The sequence below is a fragment of the Chiloscyllium punctatum genome, chromosome 29 (genome assembly GCF_047496795.1).
Source record: "Chiloscyllium punctatum isolate Juve2018m chromosome 29, sChiPun1.3, whole genome shotgun sequence".
In the NCBI taxonomy this organism is placed as follows: domain Eukaryota; kingdom Metazoa; phylum Chordata; class Chondrichthyes; order Orectolobiformes; family Hemiscylliidae; genus Chiloscyllium; species Chiloscyllium punctatum.
Window position 1 is genome coordinate 78371592 of NC_092767.1, and position 21711 is coordinate 78393302.

The following is a 21711-nucleotide window of genomic DNA, read 5'->3' on the forward strand; positions in this document are numbered from 1 at the left end:
AGTACTTCCAGTTTTGCAACAGCATTCTTCACTCAACCAAAACCTTCTATGATAGATTAATAGATCATCCATCTCATCAGTCCCTGCAAGGATTTTGTTGGTTGCTATGTTTGTTCGAACATCCATTGCAATTCCAAACAAATTTACCATGCAGATGGGACACATTACTGGGAAATGTGACCAAAGCTCTAAAAAGTCAAGTCTCTTTCTTTCCAAAGTGGCCATAACTTCAAAATTATTTGTTCAAAGGCACTTGAAATCTGAAGCAACAAAAAAGCTGGGAATACTCAGGTCTGGCAGAAACTGTGGAGATACACACAGTCAATATTTCAAGTCTTTCAGACCTTTCTTCAGAACTCAATAAAGAATTCTCTTCAGTCTACAGAACAACATTCTGAACTTACAGCAAAAATAAGGTTTATCAGTACACAATACTCCCATTTACTGTTCTGGAAAAATATTCCAGGAGGATTTTGTTACGAAATAATACTGCTGCAATACACAAGAAAATAATGAGGTCAATAAATGGAATACTCGGTTACTGGAATCCATTCCAAGCTGTTTTACTAGTTAGTGATCAAGGATATATACGTTACTGTCTTTCCTACAGACTGATAAACGAAATACAAATCTGTGTGCTAGCAAGGCATGAGTGTTAGTTGCAGAATGGAGACTGTACAGAGCTCTGCGCAAGCAGTAGTTGCTCCTTTTCAAAGTAACTGAAATACTTGCATATTCAACATAACTGACTAGGTTTTTCACAGATCATACCCAACTATTCACCTCATCTCAGTTACCTTTACCTTGATTGTGGATAGGCAGCACTAATGGGCTCCCAACATACTGGTCTTTTGCAGCTTGCACCAATCTCAATGCAAACCAGTTACATTCACTAAGGCTAACCTCCATATTTTTAAAATCCTCATTGCTACTTTTCACTTTGGCACCCTTTTCCATATCTGGGTGAAAAGTTGCACCCATTTCTCAGCTTACTCCAAACTTTTTTGTAGACTTTCAACTTAAACTCTGGTCCCATTAGATTTTCTGATCCGATAACCTGGTCATTATCTCTTACCTTTCATGCCACTCCCCTCCTCCTGAAATGTATTGCGATTTGACCCTTGTTCCTCAGTCTGCTCACTGCCACCACTCCCAGAAGAGGCTATGCTGCTCTGCGGGGAGAGGGGTGCATGGTCTGATGGGGCGTAGACTGCTCTGGTACGCAAGTCATCTGGAGCCATCCACTCGCTGACTGTAGACTGGTTTGTCATATTGATTGGTGGGGTGAGGGAAACTGAGCGCTTGAGAGGACTGTGGTTGGTTTGAGTTTGGCCTTGGAGAACTGAAAATTAAAAATGGCATATTAATTTATTTGAAAAATTTATAAGAAACAACTTAGAGTCATAGAGATGTATAGCATGGAAACAGACCCTTCAGTCCAACCAGTTCATGCTGCCCAGATATCCCAACCCAATCTAGTCCCACCTGCCAGCACCCGGCCCATATCTCTCCAAACCCTTCCCGTTCATATACCCATTCAAATGCCTTTTAAATGTTGCAATTGTACCAGCCTCCACCACATCCTCTGGCAGCTCATTCCATACACGTACCACCCTCTGTGAAAAAGTTGCCCCTTAGGTCTCTTTTATATCTTTCCTCTCTCACCCTAAACCTATGGCCCTCTAGTTCTGGACTCGCCGACCCCAGGGAAAAGACTTTTCATATTTATCCTATCCATGCCCCTCAATTTCATTAACCTCTATAAGGTCACCCCTCAACCTCCGACACTCCAGGGAAAATAGCCCCAGCCTGTTCAGCCTCTCCCTGTAGCTCAGATCCCAAATCCTGGCAACATCCTTGTAAATCTTTTATGGACCTTTTCAAGTTTCACAACATCTTTCCAATAGGAAGGAAATCAGAATTGCACGCAATATTCCAAAAGTGGCCTAACCAATGTCCTGTACAGCTGCAACATGACCTCCCAACTCCTGTACTCAATACTCTGACCAATAAAGGAAAGCATACCAAACGCCTTCTTCACTATCCTATCTTACTTGCGACTCCACTTTCAAGGAGCTATGAACCTGCACCCCAAGGTTTTTGTTCAGCAACACTCCCTAGGACCTTACCATTATGTGTAGAAGTCCTGCTAAGATCTGCTTTCCCAAAATGCAGCACCTCGCATTTATCTGAATTAAACTCCATCTGCCACTTCTCAGCCCATTGGCCCATCTGGTCCAGATCCTGTTGTAATCTGAGGTAACCTTCTTCGTTGTTCACTACCACCTCCAATTTTGGTGTCATCTGCAAACTTACTAACTGTACCTCTTATGCTCGCGTCCAAATCATTTATGTAAATGACAAAAAGTAGAGGGCCCAGTACCGATCCTTGTGGCACTCCACTGGTCACAGGCCTCCAGTCTGAAAAACAACCCTCCACCACCACCCTCTGTGGCAAAACAAAAAATGCCTAAAATGAGAGCTTCAAGTGTTCAGTCCTGCAAGAGTAATTAGCTTCCCAGCTCTGTTTAAATTAAAAGTTAGCCTCTCTTTCTTTGTTGTTAATAGATATGGTTATGCATTTCAATTGACTATTTTAGAATCCTAGCTACTATTGTAAACACTAACAGGGCCTCAGCAGTTTAAATAGGTAATGCATGGGCTCCAGCTGAAGCTGCATAAACAAATCAGGTACATGCTCCTTTTCAAAGTAACTGAAATATATTCAACGTAACACTTGCCCACTTCCTGAAATGCCTTCAGTCCTCCTGGCTGAAAAATCTAGAGCTGGAAAGATAAATACCCAGTGCTCTAACAGCACCAAATATTGCACCAGAAATATTATACTCTGTATGAACACCACCTTTAACATACTTCAAAACTTTGGTTAAATTAAGCTGAGGGCTAACTAGGAACAGGAGAAGGCCACTCAGCACCTCAAGCCTGTCCCATCATTCAATGAGATCATGGCTGAGCTATGGCTTAACTCCATCTCTCTTAATACCTTTGCTTTACAAAAACTCAATTTTAAGATTAATTAATCTAGCATCAACTGCTGTTTTTGGAAGACGTGCAGAATTGTCACTGACATTACTCTGACTATTCATGCTGTGAGATTTAAGACAGGACTCAAGAATCTCAACATATCTGAGAAGCTCTAAAAAGAATGATGTGAAAGAGCAAAAACATCTCACACAAGTGACAACTGGAAGGTTCAAATGCATAAAATATTGAATAGGTGCACAAGACAATTAAAAGAAAGGACTCTTTCAAACTCCCTTTTGTATGAATATTGGAATTAGAATATTCTAAAAAAGTAAAGCCATCTTTTCACAGCATAAACAATGTTAAAACCAAGGGGTACTCAAGAACAGTAGATCACAGATAGTGAAACCTGAACACCAAGTAACTTCACTATTTACAAAGTCAAATATGCAAAATTATTCACAGAAGGGAGAATGTACTTTATTAGCCTTGGTTTACAGAAGCTTACATTTGCTAACAATTCTCGCAATGGGGCCTACAAAGACTTGCCAAAAGGTCCTTGCGGCATGGTTAACAGCAAAATGAATGAATAGCACTCAAATAAAAGCAAAATAATGCAGATGCCACAAATCTGAAATACAGACAAAGTGCTGGACAAACTCAACAGGTTTGGCAGCATCTGTGGAAAGAGAGAGTTAGAAGTTTCAAGTCTTAACATGACTCCTTTACAACTTTAATTTGGTACGACTAGTAGCCAGAGGTATACTCTCCTGGTCCCTCTGCAACAAGAGAGCTTGTAGTGAGAAACAGTACATCGCATTGATAGGTTAGTGAATGCCTGTGCTCTCAAAGGCAGTATTAAACATTCTACATGCAGCAGTTTCATAGTGTGATTATATCTACAGGATGGGGAAATCAGGGATCACTAAATCATTTGAAAAAGATACCTTACAATCAAAATAGAAGTTTGAGAAACACTGCCACAGAACAAGTCTCTCAGATAAAAGGACGATTATAGCTTATTACGCAAATGGTGTTACATCTAGCTAATTTCCCTCCTCTACATTTTCTGGGTTACCATTCACTGAGTGCTACTAACTTTATGGCACTCACTCATGGGTCTGTTGTGTCAGTACTCAATTTGTTTAGATTAGATTAAATAGTTAAAGCCTTGATGAAACACTATGTACAATACTATAGGGGCTAATGTACGGTGAGCAGGTGCAACAATACTGAAATTTTCCACCACCTACTTTAGAAATTAGCTGCTATCCTGATATGAGTATACTCATTAGCAGATCACTCATTTTTAGGGGGAACCTCAGCATTACCTTTTTTTGGAAAATACTTCGATATTGGATTTTCCTGCCTTCACATCATACAGAGGGCAGGATTATGCCTTGCTCTAGCTCTACCAAATGCTCCTCAAATCAGTAATTGTGCTCATGTTTTGTGTCACGAGCTCATGGGTACTGAGGTCAATAGCAATTCCATCATTCCAGCCACTGCAGTAGTAAAAGGTACCATCTGTGTTTGCCTATACTGCAATTTCACATTGAACAGTGATGACTAACTGAGAAACTTGGCAGCTTTTAAAGGTCCAAGATTGGAGTTCTGAGCTGCTTGTGCTCTTAACTGGACTATAGGATTGGTTGAACTGCACAGAATGATTTAAAATATTTGCACTAACTCATTTCAACTTCTATATTTTCAGAAACATCAATTCAAAGGTTTGAAACTATACTTACAAAATATGCTCTTCAGACAATCTGTTCTGCTTTCAAAGCAGGCCACACAGCACCTCAAGAATGCTTGGTGATTATGCATCAAAAGAGCCTCGTCTCAGTTCTCCTCAGCAGTATCCTTTACTCTTTTCTCCTTCAAAGTTTATCTAGTTTCATCTCAAAAGTTTCCAGTCTATCCATCCAGACCACTCCACACGATAATAACTTGCATAATCTCACCACACTGTTAAGAGACCCTCCTTAATTTCCTCTAATGATTTCTTGGATAATTACTAAACACAAGAAATGGAAGGCATGCAGCTGTTTCAACCTGCACCAATCAATAAGATCACAGCTTCAACTTCACTTTCCAGATCTTGCCCCATAACCCTCATCAGTCAAAAATACAATTCATTCTACAATTCCTGAAGAGCTTACGCTCAAAATGTCGACCTTCCTACTCTTCGAATTTTGCCTCACTGGCTGTGCTTTTCTAGCATCACACTTTGTGACTCTGATCTCCTGCATCTGCGTCCTCACTTTCTCCTCTCTGGTTTAACTGTCCAGCAACTAGGCCTCTCCTTGAATGGATAACTGTTCATCTATCCACAGATACTGCCAGACATGTTGAGATTCTCCAAAAATTTTTGTTTCAGATAGCCCGCATTCACTATATTTGCTTCTAATTGAGATGTCTTTTTAAAAATGTCCCCAGTTCTAGAGTCCTTCACATTACTGCAACATCTTCAGCATTCACCCTGTCATGTCCCTTTAGGATCCTATGTTTCAAGAAGTTCATCTCTAATTCTTCTAAATTCTACTGGGTATGGACTCAACTAATTCAATCTTCAAAAGATAACCACTTCATCTCAGGAAGCAGTGAACTTTCTCTGAACTGCTCCTGATGGAGTTATATTCTTAAGGACACCAAAACTGTACACAGTACTCCAGAGGTGGTTGGATTAAAATCCTGCATAACAGCAATAACACTTCCCTATTTTTAGACCCCATTCGCTTTACAATAAATGCTAATCTTCAACGAACCTCCTCAATGATATGCAAATATGACATTTGATTCATGGACCAGGATACCCAGATCCCCCTGTCACATTCCACAGTTGCTTTCCTTTCAAGTAATACACTGATTTGTCGATTCTTCCTGCTAAAGTGGATAAGTTCATGTTTTCCTATATTATACTGAACTTTTTGTCTGATCACTTAGTCTGCATAAATCCCTTTGCAGACTCTTGTGCTCTCTACTTACTTCCCAACAATATATTATCAGCAAATTTATTACATATTCAGTCTCTTCATCCACATCATTGATATGGTAGGCATATATTTGAGCCCCTAGAATTGATTTGCATGGTATTCCTTAGTGACAGCTTGACAACCTGAAAATGAACCATTCATCTCTTTTCTCTGCCATTAGCTAGTCAATCCTCCCCATGCTAAGACATCACCTCATTTGGTGCCATTTCATACTGCACATGGAGCAGACATTACAATACCTTGACACTGATGATCTCAGTTGATTTACCAGCTGAAGGCTCCAGAGGTGGTCTAGAACTTTCCCATTTGACAGAATAAAATCTATAACCAGTCACCTTGCACCTAACAGAGGAAGCCTAACTCTTTGCTGGCAGTCATTAGATACAGCGTCAGATCTTAGCTGTAAATGTGTTTAAATGATTTTTTAAAATAAATGGGGGGTTATGCTGCTGGCTTATTAGTAATGAAACAGCATACAAAGTACAGTAAAAGGGTCACAGTTAGGAACCACAAATGAGAATAGAAGTGAAAGGTCTTTTACTAGTATGCCAAATGTTAAAAGAAAGGTACAATCAAAATTGCCCAGGTAGAAAAGTTTGTTGTGTGTTAATGGAAAACATATGGAATGCTTCACAGTAGAGAGAAAAAGAAGTTTTGATATTCTATTCCGCTTAAGGGAGACACTGGTGTAGTGTTAATCACTGGACTAATATTCCAAATCCTCAGGCTAATGCTCTGGGCTCATGGATTCGAATCCCACTAAAGCAAATGGCAAAATCTGAATTCAATAAAAATCTAGAATATAAATTGGCCAAAGGATGACTATGTAACCACTATCAATTGTAAAAATCCATCTGGCTTACTAATGTCCTTTAGAGAAGAAATCTATCATTCAGGGAAGGAGATCTGCCATTCTTACCTGGTCTGTCCTGCATCTAACTTCAGACCCACAGTAATATTGTTGACGCTTAATTGTCCCTTTAGAGATAAGTGATAAATAACACCCTGTTATTATCCCCATATCTCATGAACAAATAATTTAAAATTATAAAGGAGTGCCTGGGTCAAATGGAAAGCAGCAGCAAAACTTGGAAACTTACTGAGAGGTGACAACATGAACCAAGAGCAAGTGATTGCCTGTCTCAGTGTTGCAATAAGATTAGTCTTCTGAGAAGTTAAAAATCACACAACACCAGGTTATAATCCAACAGGTTTAATTGGAAGCACTAGTTTTCGGAGCACCATTCCTTCACCAGGTGACCGTCACAACCACATAATGATGGAGCAGTGCTCCGAAAGAGAGTGCTTCCAATCAAGCCTGTTGGACTATAACCTGGTGTTGTGAGGTTTTTAACTTTGTACACCCCAGTCTAACACTGGCATCTCCAAATCAGTCTTCTGAAAGGTCATTTTCTCCTTCTTCCCTCAAGTTATTGCTCCACCACTGGCAGTCTTGCTTCACCTGCCAGAGCTTTAAGCTCTGGAATTTCCTCTCTAAACCTCTGTGCATTTCTTTCCTCTTTTGAGATATTTCTTAAAACCGAACTCTAATCATTCTTCCCAATACTTCCTTATGTGACTGATCAGGTTTTGGTTCATATGACTACTGAACAGTACTTTGGAGCATTTTATTGCATTATAAATACAAATTGATTTTTAAAATACCAATAAATAGATTGCCACAAGCTTTTAATATTTGCCATTTAAATTCTACAATATCAACCAGCAAGTAGCCCAGTGAGACCTCTTCAGTAATTAAAACACAGCAAATAATAAAATTCACTGAGCTTACCTAACATGGAGTTCAAATCCAGTTACTAGAATTTTCACTTAGTACAAAAAAGGTTGGGCTTTGAATCAGTGGAGAAAAAGTTAGCCAATCATCTTTTCCTACTGCCTTAATCATGACGGTGTCTTGGGATGGAGAGGGGAGAGCAAGTCTACAGCATCTTTCATTAGAATTGTTGTTTCACATCCCCCACAACGTTTCCTCCCCCTATTAAATAGCAAGCACTTTCTCCCACTCGGACTGCTGAAAATAGATGCATTATTCCCTAAAGGAGCAGAATTAATTTTATATCCCATAGAAATCTGTATGCTCAAAAATCATGGTCATCACTAGAAACTTCACTGACTAAATATCTCAGTACCAGTTTTCAGTTGATAAATACAATAACAAATCATTTCTATAGAAATGAAGTGGATTAAATAATTCAAATCGGGGAAGGGGAGGGGAGTGAAAGGGTCTTATCTCATTTTATCTTTTCTGTGAAAGCAATATTATTAGTTTACCTTACTTCACAGGAACAGGGGAAAGTAAGGATCATGAAGGAAAGTTCGGTGATTAAAAGGAAAAATCCAGCATAACTGATGGCTTCCTAATTGATGTAATTCTGTTAGCCAGAATATTCAACTACCTTAATTATACATAATTTCTTCAGACTGGAGAATGCAGCATATTAACAAGTCTCAAAGACAAGCCAAACAATCAATAGCAAGGCACATTTCCTTCAGTATTCAAACACAGGTGTGTCATCTCTAGATTCAAACTGTGAAACATGTAAATATGCAGCCAAAACAAACTGTTCACAAACCTCCACGAAAACAAAAATAGGCAGCATAATGGCTCAGTGGTTAGCACTACTGCCTCATAAGGTCACAGACTTGGTGAGAATGTGTACATGGTATGGGCAGGAAGGGAAGGAGTTAAGTTTTGAGTTTTGTGAAACAAAGGTTCAACTGAGCATGATTCAGATCAGATAAGAGCTTGCAGTTAAAAATGGGGTGCTGGAGTCAAGGGTAATGGGTTAACAAGGTGGAAAAGCATTCATTATGTCGAAGTGTTCAGTATGTAAGGTCAGTTTAACAAGGTGAAAAGTATTCATTATGTGAAGCCAGTTAAGGTTAAGAACATTGAATGTGTAACAGCAGATGGCTTAATCTTTACTGTTGACACTTGCTGATTGTAATCAATACATCACCCAATCAATATATATGTTGCCTCATCTGTATGCTCCCCCCTGTAAAATTATTACATATTTCATTAAGAAACTGCTGTTCGAGAGAGAAGACTGAGAACTCATGTCCCTGTGCACATGGGTGATCTGTCTCTCTCCCTCCAGGGCCCAGAATAAAGATGAAGGAGGTAAAACTATACGGTGTCTGAGTGTTTAGCTTTGTTTTTTGGGGGTTGGGGGGGGCAAAGCAATGACATTGGGTTTGGTTCCACCTTCAGGCAACTGTGCGGAGGTCCAAACATGTGAAAGTTAGGTGGATTGGCCACGCTAAGTTGCCCCTCCAGGGATATGCAGGTTAGATGGGTTAGCAATGGCAAATGTGGGGTTATGGGGATAGAATTGGTAGGGTGCGTTTATGAGTGGGATGCAGACTCGAAGAACCAAATGGCCTCTTTTCACACTGTCGCAATCCTATGATTCAATGAAAACAGACGAACATTATGACAAGATGCGTGTGGGATGAAACTATGGTATCAGCATATAAATACAAGTTAGTTGGAAACATTAAAATAGCTTGTGCACAATATTTTTTTTAAAAAGATCTATAGGATGGATGAACAATTACTTGTCATCAATGTTAGAGTTTCACAAGAAGATTCTTCTCCCACCACCCTCCCCAAAAATTACTTCGTAAAAAAAAAGAAAAGCACTTGGCCTGGCGTGGTCAGCACAATGCCAGTGTGCTGCAGAGAAACAACAATGACTTATTCATGTTCACCATTTTCTGATGATGGTGAAAGGTTACGAGACTGGGATGTGTTATTGAAGGATGGAGACTTCCAATAAAGATGGCAAATACACAAAGTAAACACGAAGGTAGTGCTAGCAGCCTGTGCAAAGCAGAGCTGCTAAAAGGCTTGGACCTCATTGCTTGGGTGAGATCACAGCTAGGGAATAATGCAGCATATGAATCATACTTCCCAAATTGGAAAAAAAAAGTCAATGGGTCACACGAGCATGATTTTTTTTTAGTACTCTAATAGAGCAACAGAGACTGCAGAATGCTTTACTAAGTGCTGCACTTGCCTCAATGTAATATGGGAGCAAGTATGGTATTTATATCACAGAAAAGAGCCATTAAGCTCAACAAGTTCATGATCATGATTATACTTCACTGGATTGCCAATGCTACTCTTCAGAAAAAGACAACAGCAATGCGGTTGATCGCTGCTCGACAATTCCCACTGGCACCGAAGATAGTTAACTACACATGTCCTTGTAGCATATCAAAATGACCAAATAAATGTTTTTACTTTAAAGGCTCATCTACAGGGACAATAATTATGTAGGGTAGTTAGTCAATTTCTTGCCCATCAAAAAGTACTGAGTTTACACAGTAACTTGAGTAACTCAACACTTGTTACGTGCAAAAGCTGTGCATTCATAGTTACTATATGGTATATCACATTTGTGACTCACTCAATCTATTCAGATATTCTGGCATGTTTTGAAAAAATCCCTATAGGAATGCAATGCAAAAATTGCATTTCTGGACTGTTGATAGCAAATGTAAGATAGGAGAGAAAAACACATGACAGCACTGGGACTTCTGCATCTCTAGAGTGTGTTTCAGTACATACATTATGCACAAGAAAAAACCCTAATCAGAACTGGTCTGCTGCCAATGGTTTTTAAACAGCGCCATCTCATCATAACTGATTAAAATCAATCATTTATTTCTACTTGTTTCATGTGCATGTCATTCACAGAACGTACTAGATGCATAATTTTATTTGACTGCATGGAGGAGAAAAACAGCTGTAGATATGTACTGCCTTCAGGCATTTTTGTTCTAATCTATATATAGGCTGACACTATTGGCACAGTTGAGCACTGAATATTGTCTGCAGCTTTTCTAACACACGTTTTCTATTATGTAACATTAAAACAGAAAATGTCTATAGCAGATAAGTTATTTTCTCCCTCCTTTAGTACTCTCTTCTTGGACCATATTTTGCCCTTCAGCTCCCAGGCCTTGGTCAATGCCAGTCAACCAAAAACAGAACAGCTTATGATAGTCAAAATAGATGGACATTCTTTGCGGGACTGCTGTCCTCGTTAAGCTCCCCCTTCGGCCTATTCCAAGTGACATTGCCATGTTCATAAAGTCTGGTGAAATTCATAAACTATCCTATGGTGCAGTTTGCTGGAACAACTCGCTGAACTGCTTAAAATATTTCTACTGCTAAAAAACCCTTGAGAGGAGCAGATGGAATAAATGAATGATTCTTAAAATATGGTACAGCAGACAAATTTCTGGTTCAAAAACTTTTAGAAAAGCAGTTAGCTAGATTCTAGCTCAGTTAACTCAGTACGTTTTAAAGATGCTAACCATTTTGCCGAGATCCAATTCTCAGTACTGCACAGCACTCGTACCTTGCTATTCTTCATTTATGAACCTGATCACTACTTTTCATTATTAGTCACTAGAGCGAGGGCCGAAGGGCCTTTAACTGTGTTGTTCTGTTCAAAAAACATTGGACAATTTTACTAAGTGGTTCCAGTGCAGATACTAATGTTTAATTAATTTGTATAAGCAGAGCTCAACATTAGCAGGCACTGAGTCACTTCACAAAATTATTAGTAAGCTACAACAACTGTGACTAAATAATTAATTGGCCAGAAAGTACATCAGGACACTCAGAGGACATAAAAGGTGCCAGCAATCCAAGTTTTTCCTGTTTGTTTGATGCATAACTTATTTTCTGGGACAAAATTAAGACTTTTAATCATTGGATAGTTAAGCGTTACTCATATGTCTTTTATATATAATGAACTATATAGTGACAGTTTTTTCTTTCAGTAAAATAGTGAACTCTTAACCAGATTCCAGATCACGAGAAAAATGAAGGACAAAGCTATAAAAACCTATCTTCACCCTGAACCTTTAGCAAAGCAAAATGCCATTACGCTCTTCACAGGATTGTCAGCAAAAGACTTCCACTGAGCCACACAGAATTTTTTTAAAAAAGCTTAGTCAAAAGAGTGGCTTTTAAGTATCCATCATGACTTAAATTAAGATTGGGCATACACAAGAGGTCAATTAGGAACAGAGAAATCTTTGAGAATTGGAGGATATTACAAGGACACAGACTTGAAAACCAAGGACCAGAATGCACAAGCCAGAGCATAAAATGCTTAGCCACAAGTGTTTTTGGGTACATGCAATGGGGACTCTTTATGGGAAGGCATTAGATTAGCGATATTATCACGGGACTATTAGTGCAAAGAGCCAAGTAATGTCCTGGGGACATGGGTTCAAATTCTACCATGGCAGATGGCGAGGTCTGAATTTTTTTTAAAATCTGGAATTAGGAGGCTAATAATAGCCACAAAATCATTGCTGATTGTTGGGAAAAACCATCTGGTTCATAAACATTCTTCAGGGAAGGAACATGCCACCCTTACCTATTCTGGTTTACGTGACTCCAGACCTAGAGGAACATGGTTAATTCTTCTGATCTTTGGGATGAACAATACATGCTGGCCTTGCCAATGATGTCGACAACTCATGAATGAAGAAAAAAAAACTATAATCTGAAAGTGATTTTGCAAGGAGGGCAGGGCAGCATAACCAAAACTAATAACTGAAGAGCTAGCACCAACGAAGGTGCTATAGGTTGAATGGCATCAGTTGTGCTGTAATACAAAGGATTTATAAGCCATCGAGGCACTGATTCAGCAGTGTTTGAACTTAGTTTGTCTTTCAGTTTGTATGCAAAAGCAATTTCAGAGTTATAGCAATTAAAAATGTTCAGCTAGTGTTACTGTTTCCAAATAATGCTAAGGAACCTTGCTGGAAAGCTGTTACGTACAGAGGGGAGCATATCAGGTATCTCTATATGAGAGTTTCACAATCAAACGACCCACCATTATTTATGATATAGATATATGCACTAAGAATAAAGATAGTCATGGACCTTTTGGTACACAGATTAGTATGGGTCAAAACAATGACCTTTTCCTAACACACTGGGCAGAGTTTAATGACTTACAATGCCAAAAAGCTTCAGAATTACCTAATAAAGATTGTCTTTATAATGTCCATTTTTGTTGCGAGGGACTATTCCACTCAACAAATTTACCTTTGGTAACTACAAGGTGACAACATATTGCAATCATACCAGAAACATTTAGATTAAAGCTTCAAGCATAAGCCATCCTTTGGGTTCAAACTTGATCATTAAATGTCTAAGTTACCTGTACTTGCATTGCTTCCAATGTTATTGATAGCAGATGGCACCGATGCAGATGTATGCAGAGGCAAATGTCCATTCTCACAAGTCATTGGCTTGTCCTGCCAAGCAGGGACAGTTATGCACATGCCACTGTCTGCTCGACTCTGCCATTCATTTAGCTTGTCTTCAACATTCTGCCTTTGATTTTGGTTATACACTCCTGTGTAAATAGAGTCTGCTGGGCTCACATTTTGCGAACTGTAGTTGGTTGAAATGCGTTCCTCCAAGTGGGTTAGCCATAAGGCTAGAGAACTCCGGTCATCCAGTGATGTGGCAGGATGGATTAGTGCATAGGATAACAGCTGTCTACTCTCTTCGATGAAGAGATTGCTATCGATGGAATAGGCCAACACCTTTTGGAGCAGTTTCATATATTCCGACTTTGCCTCCACATTCCCAGGCTGAAGTAAAGGAAGATGGGAAAGCAATTGTAGAACAACTTTTTCCTTTGGATCCTGATGCCATTGGCTGATGAAAGCTACAAAATGAACAAAGTGAAATTCAAATCATTTGAAATAAAGCTTTTTCTATCACAAACTTTCAATATCTTTCAGTCACCCTCAAAGTCAATGCATTTTCGGCTCACATATGCAGTCAAAAGGCAGTATTTATCTGATAAATTTAAATTTCTGTATAAAAAGGAACTCTGGATTAGTGACTTGTTAAAAATTAATATCTAGATTGTTATTCCCCTGTCTTTTTCACTGTAGTGCTGCAAATTATTTTTCTTTAGAGGTCTTGAATGAATCTGCCTCCATCACCCTTATAGGCAGGGCATTCCAGATTCAAACTCCTTGTAGTGTTAAGATTTATTTCCAATTTGTCTCAAATTTGCAATTTTTGCTTCTCAAGCCTTCTATGAAATGGAAGGGTCTCTCCATCTGTGACATTTCCTTCCAATTTTGAACACTAGTCAAATTTGCTCTCAACTTCCTCTTCTGAGGAAGACAGGCCAGCTTCTCCAATCCATACAGATAACTACAGTTCTTTACCTTGGAAGCATTCTTGTAAATCCTTTTTTTACACTTATGAATACATTTACAACCTTTTAAAAATGAAGTGACCAGAGCTGGACACAATACTCCAGCTGAGGACAACCAGCACTTTAAAGACAGATGCTCACCACAACTTTCATGCTTTTGTACATTATGCCTTTATTATTAAATTCCAAGATTCCATATTAACCATTTTTTTCAAACTGCATTGCCAGTAAGGTGTGCAGGCGTACTCCCAGAACTCTATGCTCCTGTGGCCACCTCTTGATCCTCCTGCCAAAATGCATCACTTCACATTTGTCAACATTAAGTGTCATCTGCCCAGCTATTACACAAACTCATAATATTTGCTCGAGGTCTACCACTGTTGTCACAAGGTTCAGAATACTTTCAAGTTTGGTGGCATAGCAAATTTTGAAATTGCTCCCCATTCAAGCCTAGGCCATTAATACAAAGAAAAACTATTGTCTTGGTCCTGTTAATAGCTCCCCAAGGAATCCCTCACCGTATCTTCTTTCAGTCCAAAAAAGAAATTCACCACTACTGCTCCCATCATTCATTCAACTTTGCATCCAAGCCACTATCATTCCTTTATTTCCATGGAGTCTGGTTTCTGACAGAACTAGTTATGTGACACTTTAATGTCTTTGGAAGTCTATGTGCACTACATCAAAATCTCTTCAAAAACCCTCATCATCAAGAAACTCAAGCAGGCTAGGTAAACCCAATTTATCTTTACCAAATACATGCTGCTTTTCTTCAATTAGTCCACATTCAACTAAGTGACTTAATTTCATTGAATGTTTAGAAATGATAACCCAGGACAAAATTGAACAGATTGATTTTTTAGCCTGTGTATCCCTCGTCCAGTAGTTTTCTATTATGTGCCACACTAAACACATGACCTCCCAGGGAATTTTCTGCCATGGTAGCCCAGCTTTTCTCTATAGATTATGTACTTTGTTAAGATTAAGCAGTTAGCAGTTTAGTATATTCTTGTTTAATAATATACACATATGCAAGCATAAGGATGAAGTAGAAAATAAGAACAGTCTACAGATTAGAATAGAGGAAAACCAATGAGATCTCTACTCTACAAACTTGAGGGAAAATTAGAGGCCTTCATTTTGGTTGATATTTTAATGATCTCCTCAATCAGACCAGGCTCATGTCAATTGATGTTGCAGGTATAAGCCCTTCAGGAATTCCTGATGAAGGGTTTATGCCTGAAACGCCAATTCTCCTGCTCCTCAGATGCTGCCTGACCAGCTGTGCTTTCAAGCACCATACTCAAACTCTGACCTCTAGCAACTGCAGTCCTCACTCTCGAGGCTCAGGTCAAACTAATGCAGAGAGTGAATAAAGCACAAAACTCAAAGCCACGCTTCAATGGCTGAACAGCTGACTCTGTCTTGGCCAGGTAAGTTGCGAAATGCAAGATGAACGAAAAACATGAACCAGTCTTAAACATGAAACTATTAACTGCATCATGCCCTTATTAGAGAACCCCAATATATGAAGATAAAACAGATTAACATCCTTGGGGTTACTACTGACCAGAAACTCAAATAGACACTCCACATGAATGCTGGGTACAGAGGGAGTCAGAACATAAAAATACTGTGGCAAGTAACTTACCCCCAACTTCCCAAATACTATCATCTACAATGCACAATTCTAAAATGTGATGGAATACTCATCACTTATGTGGATGGGTGCATCTCCAACACCACAAGAGGTTTGACAGCATTCAGCGTTATAGCATCATAGAGCTGTACAGCGTGGAAACAGATCCTTTGATTCAACTTATCCACGCAGACCAGTTATCCTAAATTAGTCAAGTCCCATTTGTCAGCATTTGGCCTGTATTCCTCTTAAACTCTTCCTAAAGCATTCCAGATGCATTTTAAATGCTGTAATTGTACCAGCCTCCACCACTTCCTCTGGCAGCTCATTCCATAAATGTCCACACTCTGCATGAAAATGTTGCCCCTCAGGTCCCTTTTAAGTCTTTCCCCTCGCACCTTAAACCCTCTAGCTTTGGACTCTGCCTCTCCAGGGAAAAGACCTTGGCTATTCACCATCATGATTTCATAAACTTCCATAAGGCCACCTCAACCTCTAACACTCATTGAAAAAAGCCTCAGACTATCCAGTCTAATGGTGAATAAATCTCCGGCACCTGATCAGGTGCACCCTATAACTCTGTTGGGAGCTAGGAAAGTGATTGCAGGGCCCCTTGCTGACATATCTGTATCATCGATAGTCACAGGTGAGGTGCTGGAAGACTAGATGTTGGCTAACATGGTGCCACTAAATAATGATGGTATAGAAAATCCAGGGAACTATGGACGGGTGGGCCTGACGCCAGTCGTGGGCAAGTTGTTGGAGGGAATCCTAATATACAAGATTTACATGTATTTGGAAAGGCAAGGACTGAGTAAGGATAGTCAGCAAGGCTTGTGCATGGGAAATCACGTCTCACGAACTTGATTTGAGTTTTTTGAAGAATTGATGAGGGCAGAGCAGTGGACATGATCTATATGGACTTCAGTAAGGCATTCAACAAGGTTCCTCATGACAGACTGGTTAGCAAGGTTAGATCACATGGAACACAGCGAGAATTAGCTATTTGGATACAGCACTGTCTCGAAGGTAGGAGACAGGGTGGCAGTGGGAGGGTTACTTTTCAGACTGAAGGCCAGTGACCAGTAGTGTGCCACAAGGCTTGGGGCTGGGTCTACTACTTTTCATCATTTATGCAAGTGATTTGGATGTGAACATAGCAGGCATAGTAAGTTTGCAGATGACACCAAAATTGGAAACCAAAAGAGAAAATGCTGGAAAATCTCAGCTGGTCTGGCAGCATCTGTAAGGAGAGAAAAGAGTTGAAGTCTAATTGACCCTTTGTCAAGTGTAGTGGACAACAAAGGAGGTTATCTCAGAGTACAACGGGATCAAAGAGTGGCAGATAGAGTTTAACTTTGATAAATGTGAGGTGCTGCATTTTGGAAAGGCAAATCAGAGCAGCACTTCATAGACCATAGAATCTCTATGTGTGGAAACAAATTCTTCAGCCCCACAAGTCCACACCAATGCTCTCACCCAGACCCATTCCCCTACCCTATTACTCTACATTTCACCTGACTAATGCACCTAACCTACACATCCCTGATCACAAATGGGAAATTCAGCATGGCCAATTCACCTAACCTACATATTTTTGGATCATGGGAGCAAACCAGAGCATTCAGAGGAAACTCATGCAGGCACAGAGAATGTGCAAACTCCATATAGGCAGTCGCCTGAGGCTGGAATTGAACCTGGGTCCCTGGCACTGCGAGGCAGCAGTGCCAATCGCTGATCCATTGTGCTGTCTTGACTTATACACTTTATGGTAAGGTCCGGGGGAGTTCTGTTTGTAGGTCTGCTCGCTGAGCTAGAAGGTTCATTTTCAGACGTTTCGTCACCAAACTAGGTATCATCATCAGTGAGCCTCCGGATGAAGCACTGATGGCATGGCCCGCTTTCTATTTATGTGTTTAGGTTTTTGGGTTGGTGATGCCATGTAGACAGGATAGTGAAGACTATATATAATATGCTCTCCTTTATTGGTCAGAGCATTGGGAGGTCATATGGCAGCTGTACAGGATATTGGTTAGGCCACATTTGGAATATTGCGTGCAATTCTGGTCTTGCTACTGTAGGAAAAATGCTGTGAAACTTGAAAAGGGTTCTGAAAAGATGTACAAGGATATTACCAGGTTGAGGGTTTGAGATATAGGGGCAGGCTGAATAGGCTGAGGCTGTTTTCTCTGGACAGGAGGCTGAGAGGTGACCGTATTGACGTTTATAAAATCATGAGGGGCATAGATAGGATAAACAGACAAAGTCTTTTCCCTGGGGTGGGGGAGTCCAGAACTAGAGGGCATAGCTTTAGGGTGAGAGGGGAAAGATATAAAAGGGATCAAAGGGGCAACTTTTTCACACAGAGGGTGGTGCATGTACGGAATGAGCTGCCAGAGAAAGAGGTGGTTGGTACAAATTACAACATGTAAATGAAAATGAACCTTCCAGCTCTGCAAGGAAACCTACATCCAGAACATTTAAAAGGCATCTGGATGGGTGCATGAATAGGAAGGGTTGAGGGGGATATGGGCCAAGTGTTGGCAAATGGGACTAGATTAATTTAGGATATCTGGATGGCACAGACAAATTGGACGAAAGTGTCTCTTTCCATGCCATACTCTTCTACGATTCTATTTCCCTCCATCACCGTTGCACAATTCTTAGGCTGTCCCTCTTCCCACCATTTCCCCTCCAATGCTGCCCCTTCCACTCTCCCCCATGGTATACCTCTTCCTACCATCTATTTCTCCCTCACCTCATTTAGTTTCTTTGAGCAACATTATAGAAACTAAGCCTCAGCAGAAGACAGGATTTTTCTGAATGGATAAAAACAAAGTGAAGGAACAAAAAAGAAGCAACTTTGCTGTAAATGCATAACAGTTACACAGACTTTCCATTTAACACCAAATTTTATTTTACAAACTATGCTATAACTGCTTTATGCATATCACAAAATTCAAAAAGGCAGCTAGGTTGCAATCATACTAAGTTTACAAATTTACCTACAGCCCAGATCTGCAATTCCATTTGGATTATTCTGTACCGTAAGGTTTCAATTTGAAAATCTAACAATTTTAAAAAATGGAAATGAAAGACGACCATAGATTGTTCTGGGTAAACTTCAAAGGAAATTCTGTATCCAAATATCAAACTTAAGCTTACCAACAAGGCTCCCAATCACATCAGCATGGTCAAGGTCAGAACATTCACATCCTCGCACATATTGACTGAATTGTTTCAAACTCTGAACAGCTTAATTGCAGAGCAACTCAACAGTTTGAAATCAAAACAAGGTGATAAAATGCAATGGTATCACAAGATAGAATGCATTTACTTTACTGCAACAGCAAATAAAAGTGATTAACTCAGTAATCATGATTGTATCAATATGGGAAGTTCCACTCAGAGGTGCATAGGGAAAAGCATGCTTAATACTTAGAAAGAGTCAGCTGAAGTTAGATGGGGACAATACAACCTCCCCCACCCAGAACAAAGACACACATATACCAATAAGAGGCATTTCAGCAAGACAGAAGGAAGGAAATACAAAGTAAACAATAACCCCAGCAAGTGACATCACACCCCTCCCCAAAAAAAGGACATCTGAAGTAAGAAGAAAAAAGCACATGTAAAATAATCTCGCCCATATCTGCTTATTTTCCCTAATCTGTGGGGTATCATAGAACTTCTCCAGTCAAGCAGCTTGCATATTCTCATTTAAAACAGGTTTATTTGGAAGCACCAGCTTTCGGAGCACTGCTCCTTCATCAGATGGTTGCGGAATACAAGATTGTAAGACACAGAATTTATAGCAAACGTTTACAGTGTGACGTAACTGAAATCATATATTGAAAAAGACCTGGATTGTCAGTCAAGTCTCATCTTTTAGACTGATCATGTTGGTTTCAGTTCTTTCATATCTAAATCACAAAACTTTAAAAGTTACATTCTCAAGTGAACATTAACAATTGGTGTCATGTCAGCCCAGAAATGCATCTAAGGGGAGAACTGTCCTGTGTGAGACTGTCTGTCCCACAATGATCAGATTGACTCTAATCTAAAAATTGGATTCACAGAATCTTACGGATTCACGCAGTCTTTGAGCAAAGTAAAAATTTAGTTGCCTACAACTGCAATGGATGAAGTTCAGGGTCTGATATGTACGGGGCATGCCATCTAAATTAATATGTCCACGATTCTGACAAGGATGAAGAAAATTGCAAACCAAAAATGAACACAATTTTCTCTGCAATTCAATTTGGATCATAATATCTATATATGATTTAAGTTTAAACATAAATCACAGCCAAAATTATTTAAACTTTGGCAAAAACAAACTGTCTACACTAAATGCAGTTCTACAGGAACACAAAACAGGATCTGGCCATTCAGCAACTCCAGTCTGATTTACCAAAACAGATCATGGTTGCTCTAATTATTGTACATGGATTTGAGGTGTAAAGATGAAGGAAATAATAAAAAAAAAGACATAGGAGTTGAAGATCACAGCCTGCTTCATAATTCAGCAAGATGGCTTAACTTCTAATAGAATTCTACTTTCTGATATATCCCTTAGCATCTCACCTTGATCATGCTCTGAAAACATACTAATCCGTATCTCAAATACAATCACTTACATCTTTAGAATAGAGAATTCCAAAGATTTCCAACCCTCTGTACGAAGACATTTCTCCTCTTTGTCCTAAATGATCAGTCTTCATCCTGAGGCTGTGACATCTTCGTTCTAGACTGTGCAGTTAAGGGAAGCAGTTTCTCAACACTTACCCTGCTTGCCTCATAACTATATATGCTTCAAATATGATACTTGCTCATCCTTCCAAACTTCATTCAACACTAATTCTGACTATATGACCACGCTGATCTAAATGTTTCTTCAGTGCACCTCGAGGAATTTATATCCCTCCTTGATCAGTGATGTCAAATTATCAAGTGTGTAGTAATGCATTTTAAATGTGGTCTGAAAGTTAGTCATACAGCACAGAAACAGACCATTTAGTCTTACCAGTCCAAGCTGAGCATAATCCTAAAATTGCAACAGTTTCTTTACTCAAACTTCAATCTCCTTGCAATAACGGCTAATGTACTATGTGCCCTTTTAATTGCTTTCTATAACCATATTTTGGCTTCATATGTATAAGAGGACAAATAAGTTTCTCTCAAATGCTCGTATTCAAAGTCTCTCACGTGTTAAAAATGCTACTTTTGCAATCTACGTAACGAAGCCATAAACTCCTATTCATCAAATTTAGCCTATCTGTCACCTTCTACCCAATAGGGTGGCACAGTGGTTAGCACTTCTGCCTCAGTGCTGGGGACTTGGGTTTGATTCCAACCTCGGGCCACTGTCGGTGTGGAGTTTGCACATTCCCTCCATGTCAGCGTGGGTTTCCTCCCACAGTCCAAAGGTGTGCAGAGGAGGTGAATTAGGCATGCAAAACTACCCATAGTATCAGGTGCATTAGTCAGGGGTAAATGTCGGGGAATGGGTCTGGGTGGGTTAGTCTTTGGAGGGTCGGTGTGGCCTGTTTCCACACCGTAGGGAATCTAATCTACTCCACTGGTCTATATCCCTTTCCAGCATTTTTACATTACGTGGTGTGCTTTCCCAGTCAGCACTGTGCTGCCAGCAAAGAGTGATATACTCAGTCCCCTCAATTAACTCCTTTATAAATGAGACACCCAAGCATGTGGCATATTGTCACACCCCACTTGTCATATTTTGCCATCCCATAAACATCCAATCTCACTTTCTGTCCATTAACTATTATTTCTCAAAGATTTTGCTCATTTTTACTTCCAATTCCATGATTTTATGTTTAGAAAACCCAAT

General features: G+C 39.6%; 1 protein-coding gene across 4 annotated transcripts in view; it reads right to left on the reverse strand.

Annotated features, from left to right (window-relative positions):
• Positions 1-21711, reverse strand: part of samd4b (sterile alpha motif domain containing 4B) — a 91086-nt gene that overhangs the window by 33310 nt on the left and 36065 nt on the right. For all 4 annotated transcript variants that reach the window (XM_072549561.1, XM_072549564.1, XM_072549562.1 and 1 more), the window contains 2 exons: positions 13199-13714; positions 1076-1342 (listed from right to left, as the gene is read on the reverse strand). In XM_072549561.1, coding sequence (XP_072405662.1) covers positions 1076-1342; positions 13199-13714 — 783 coding nt within the window. The remainder of the gene's footprint in view (positions 1-1075; positions 1343-13198; positions 13715-21711) is intronic.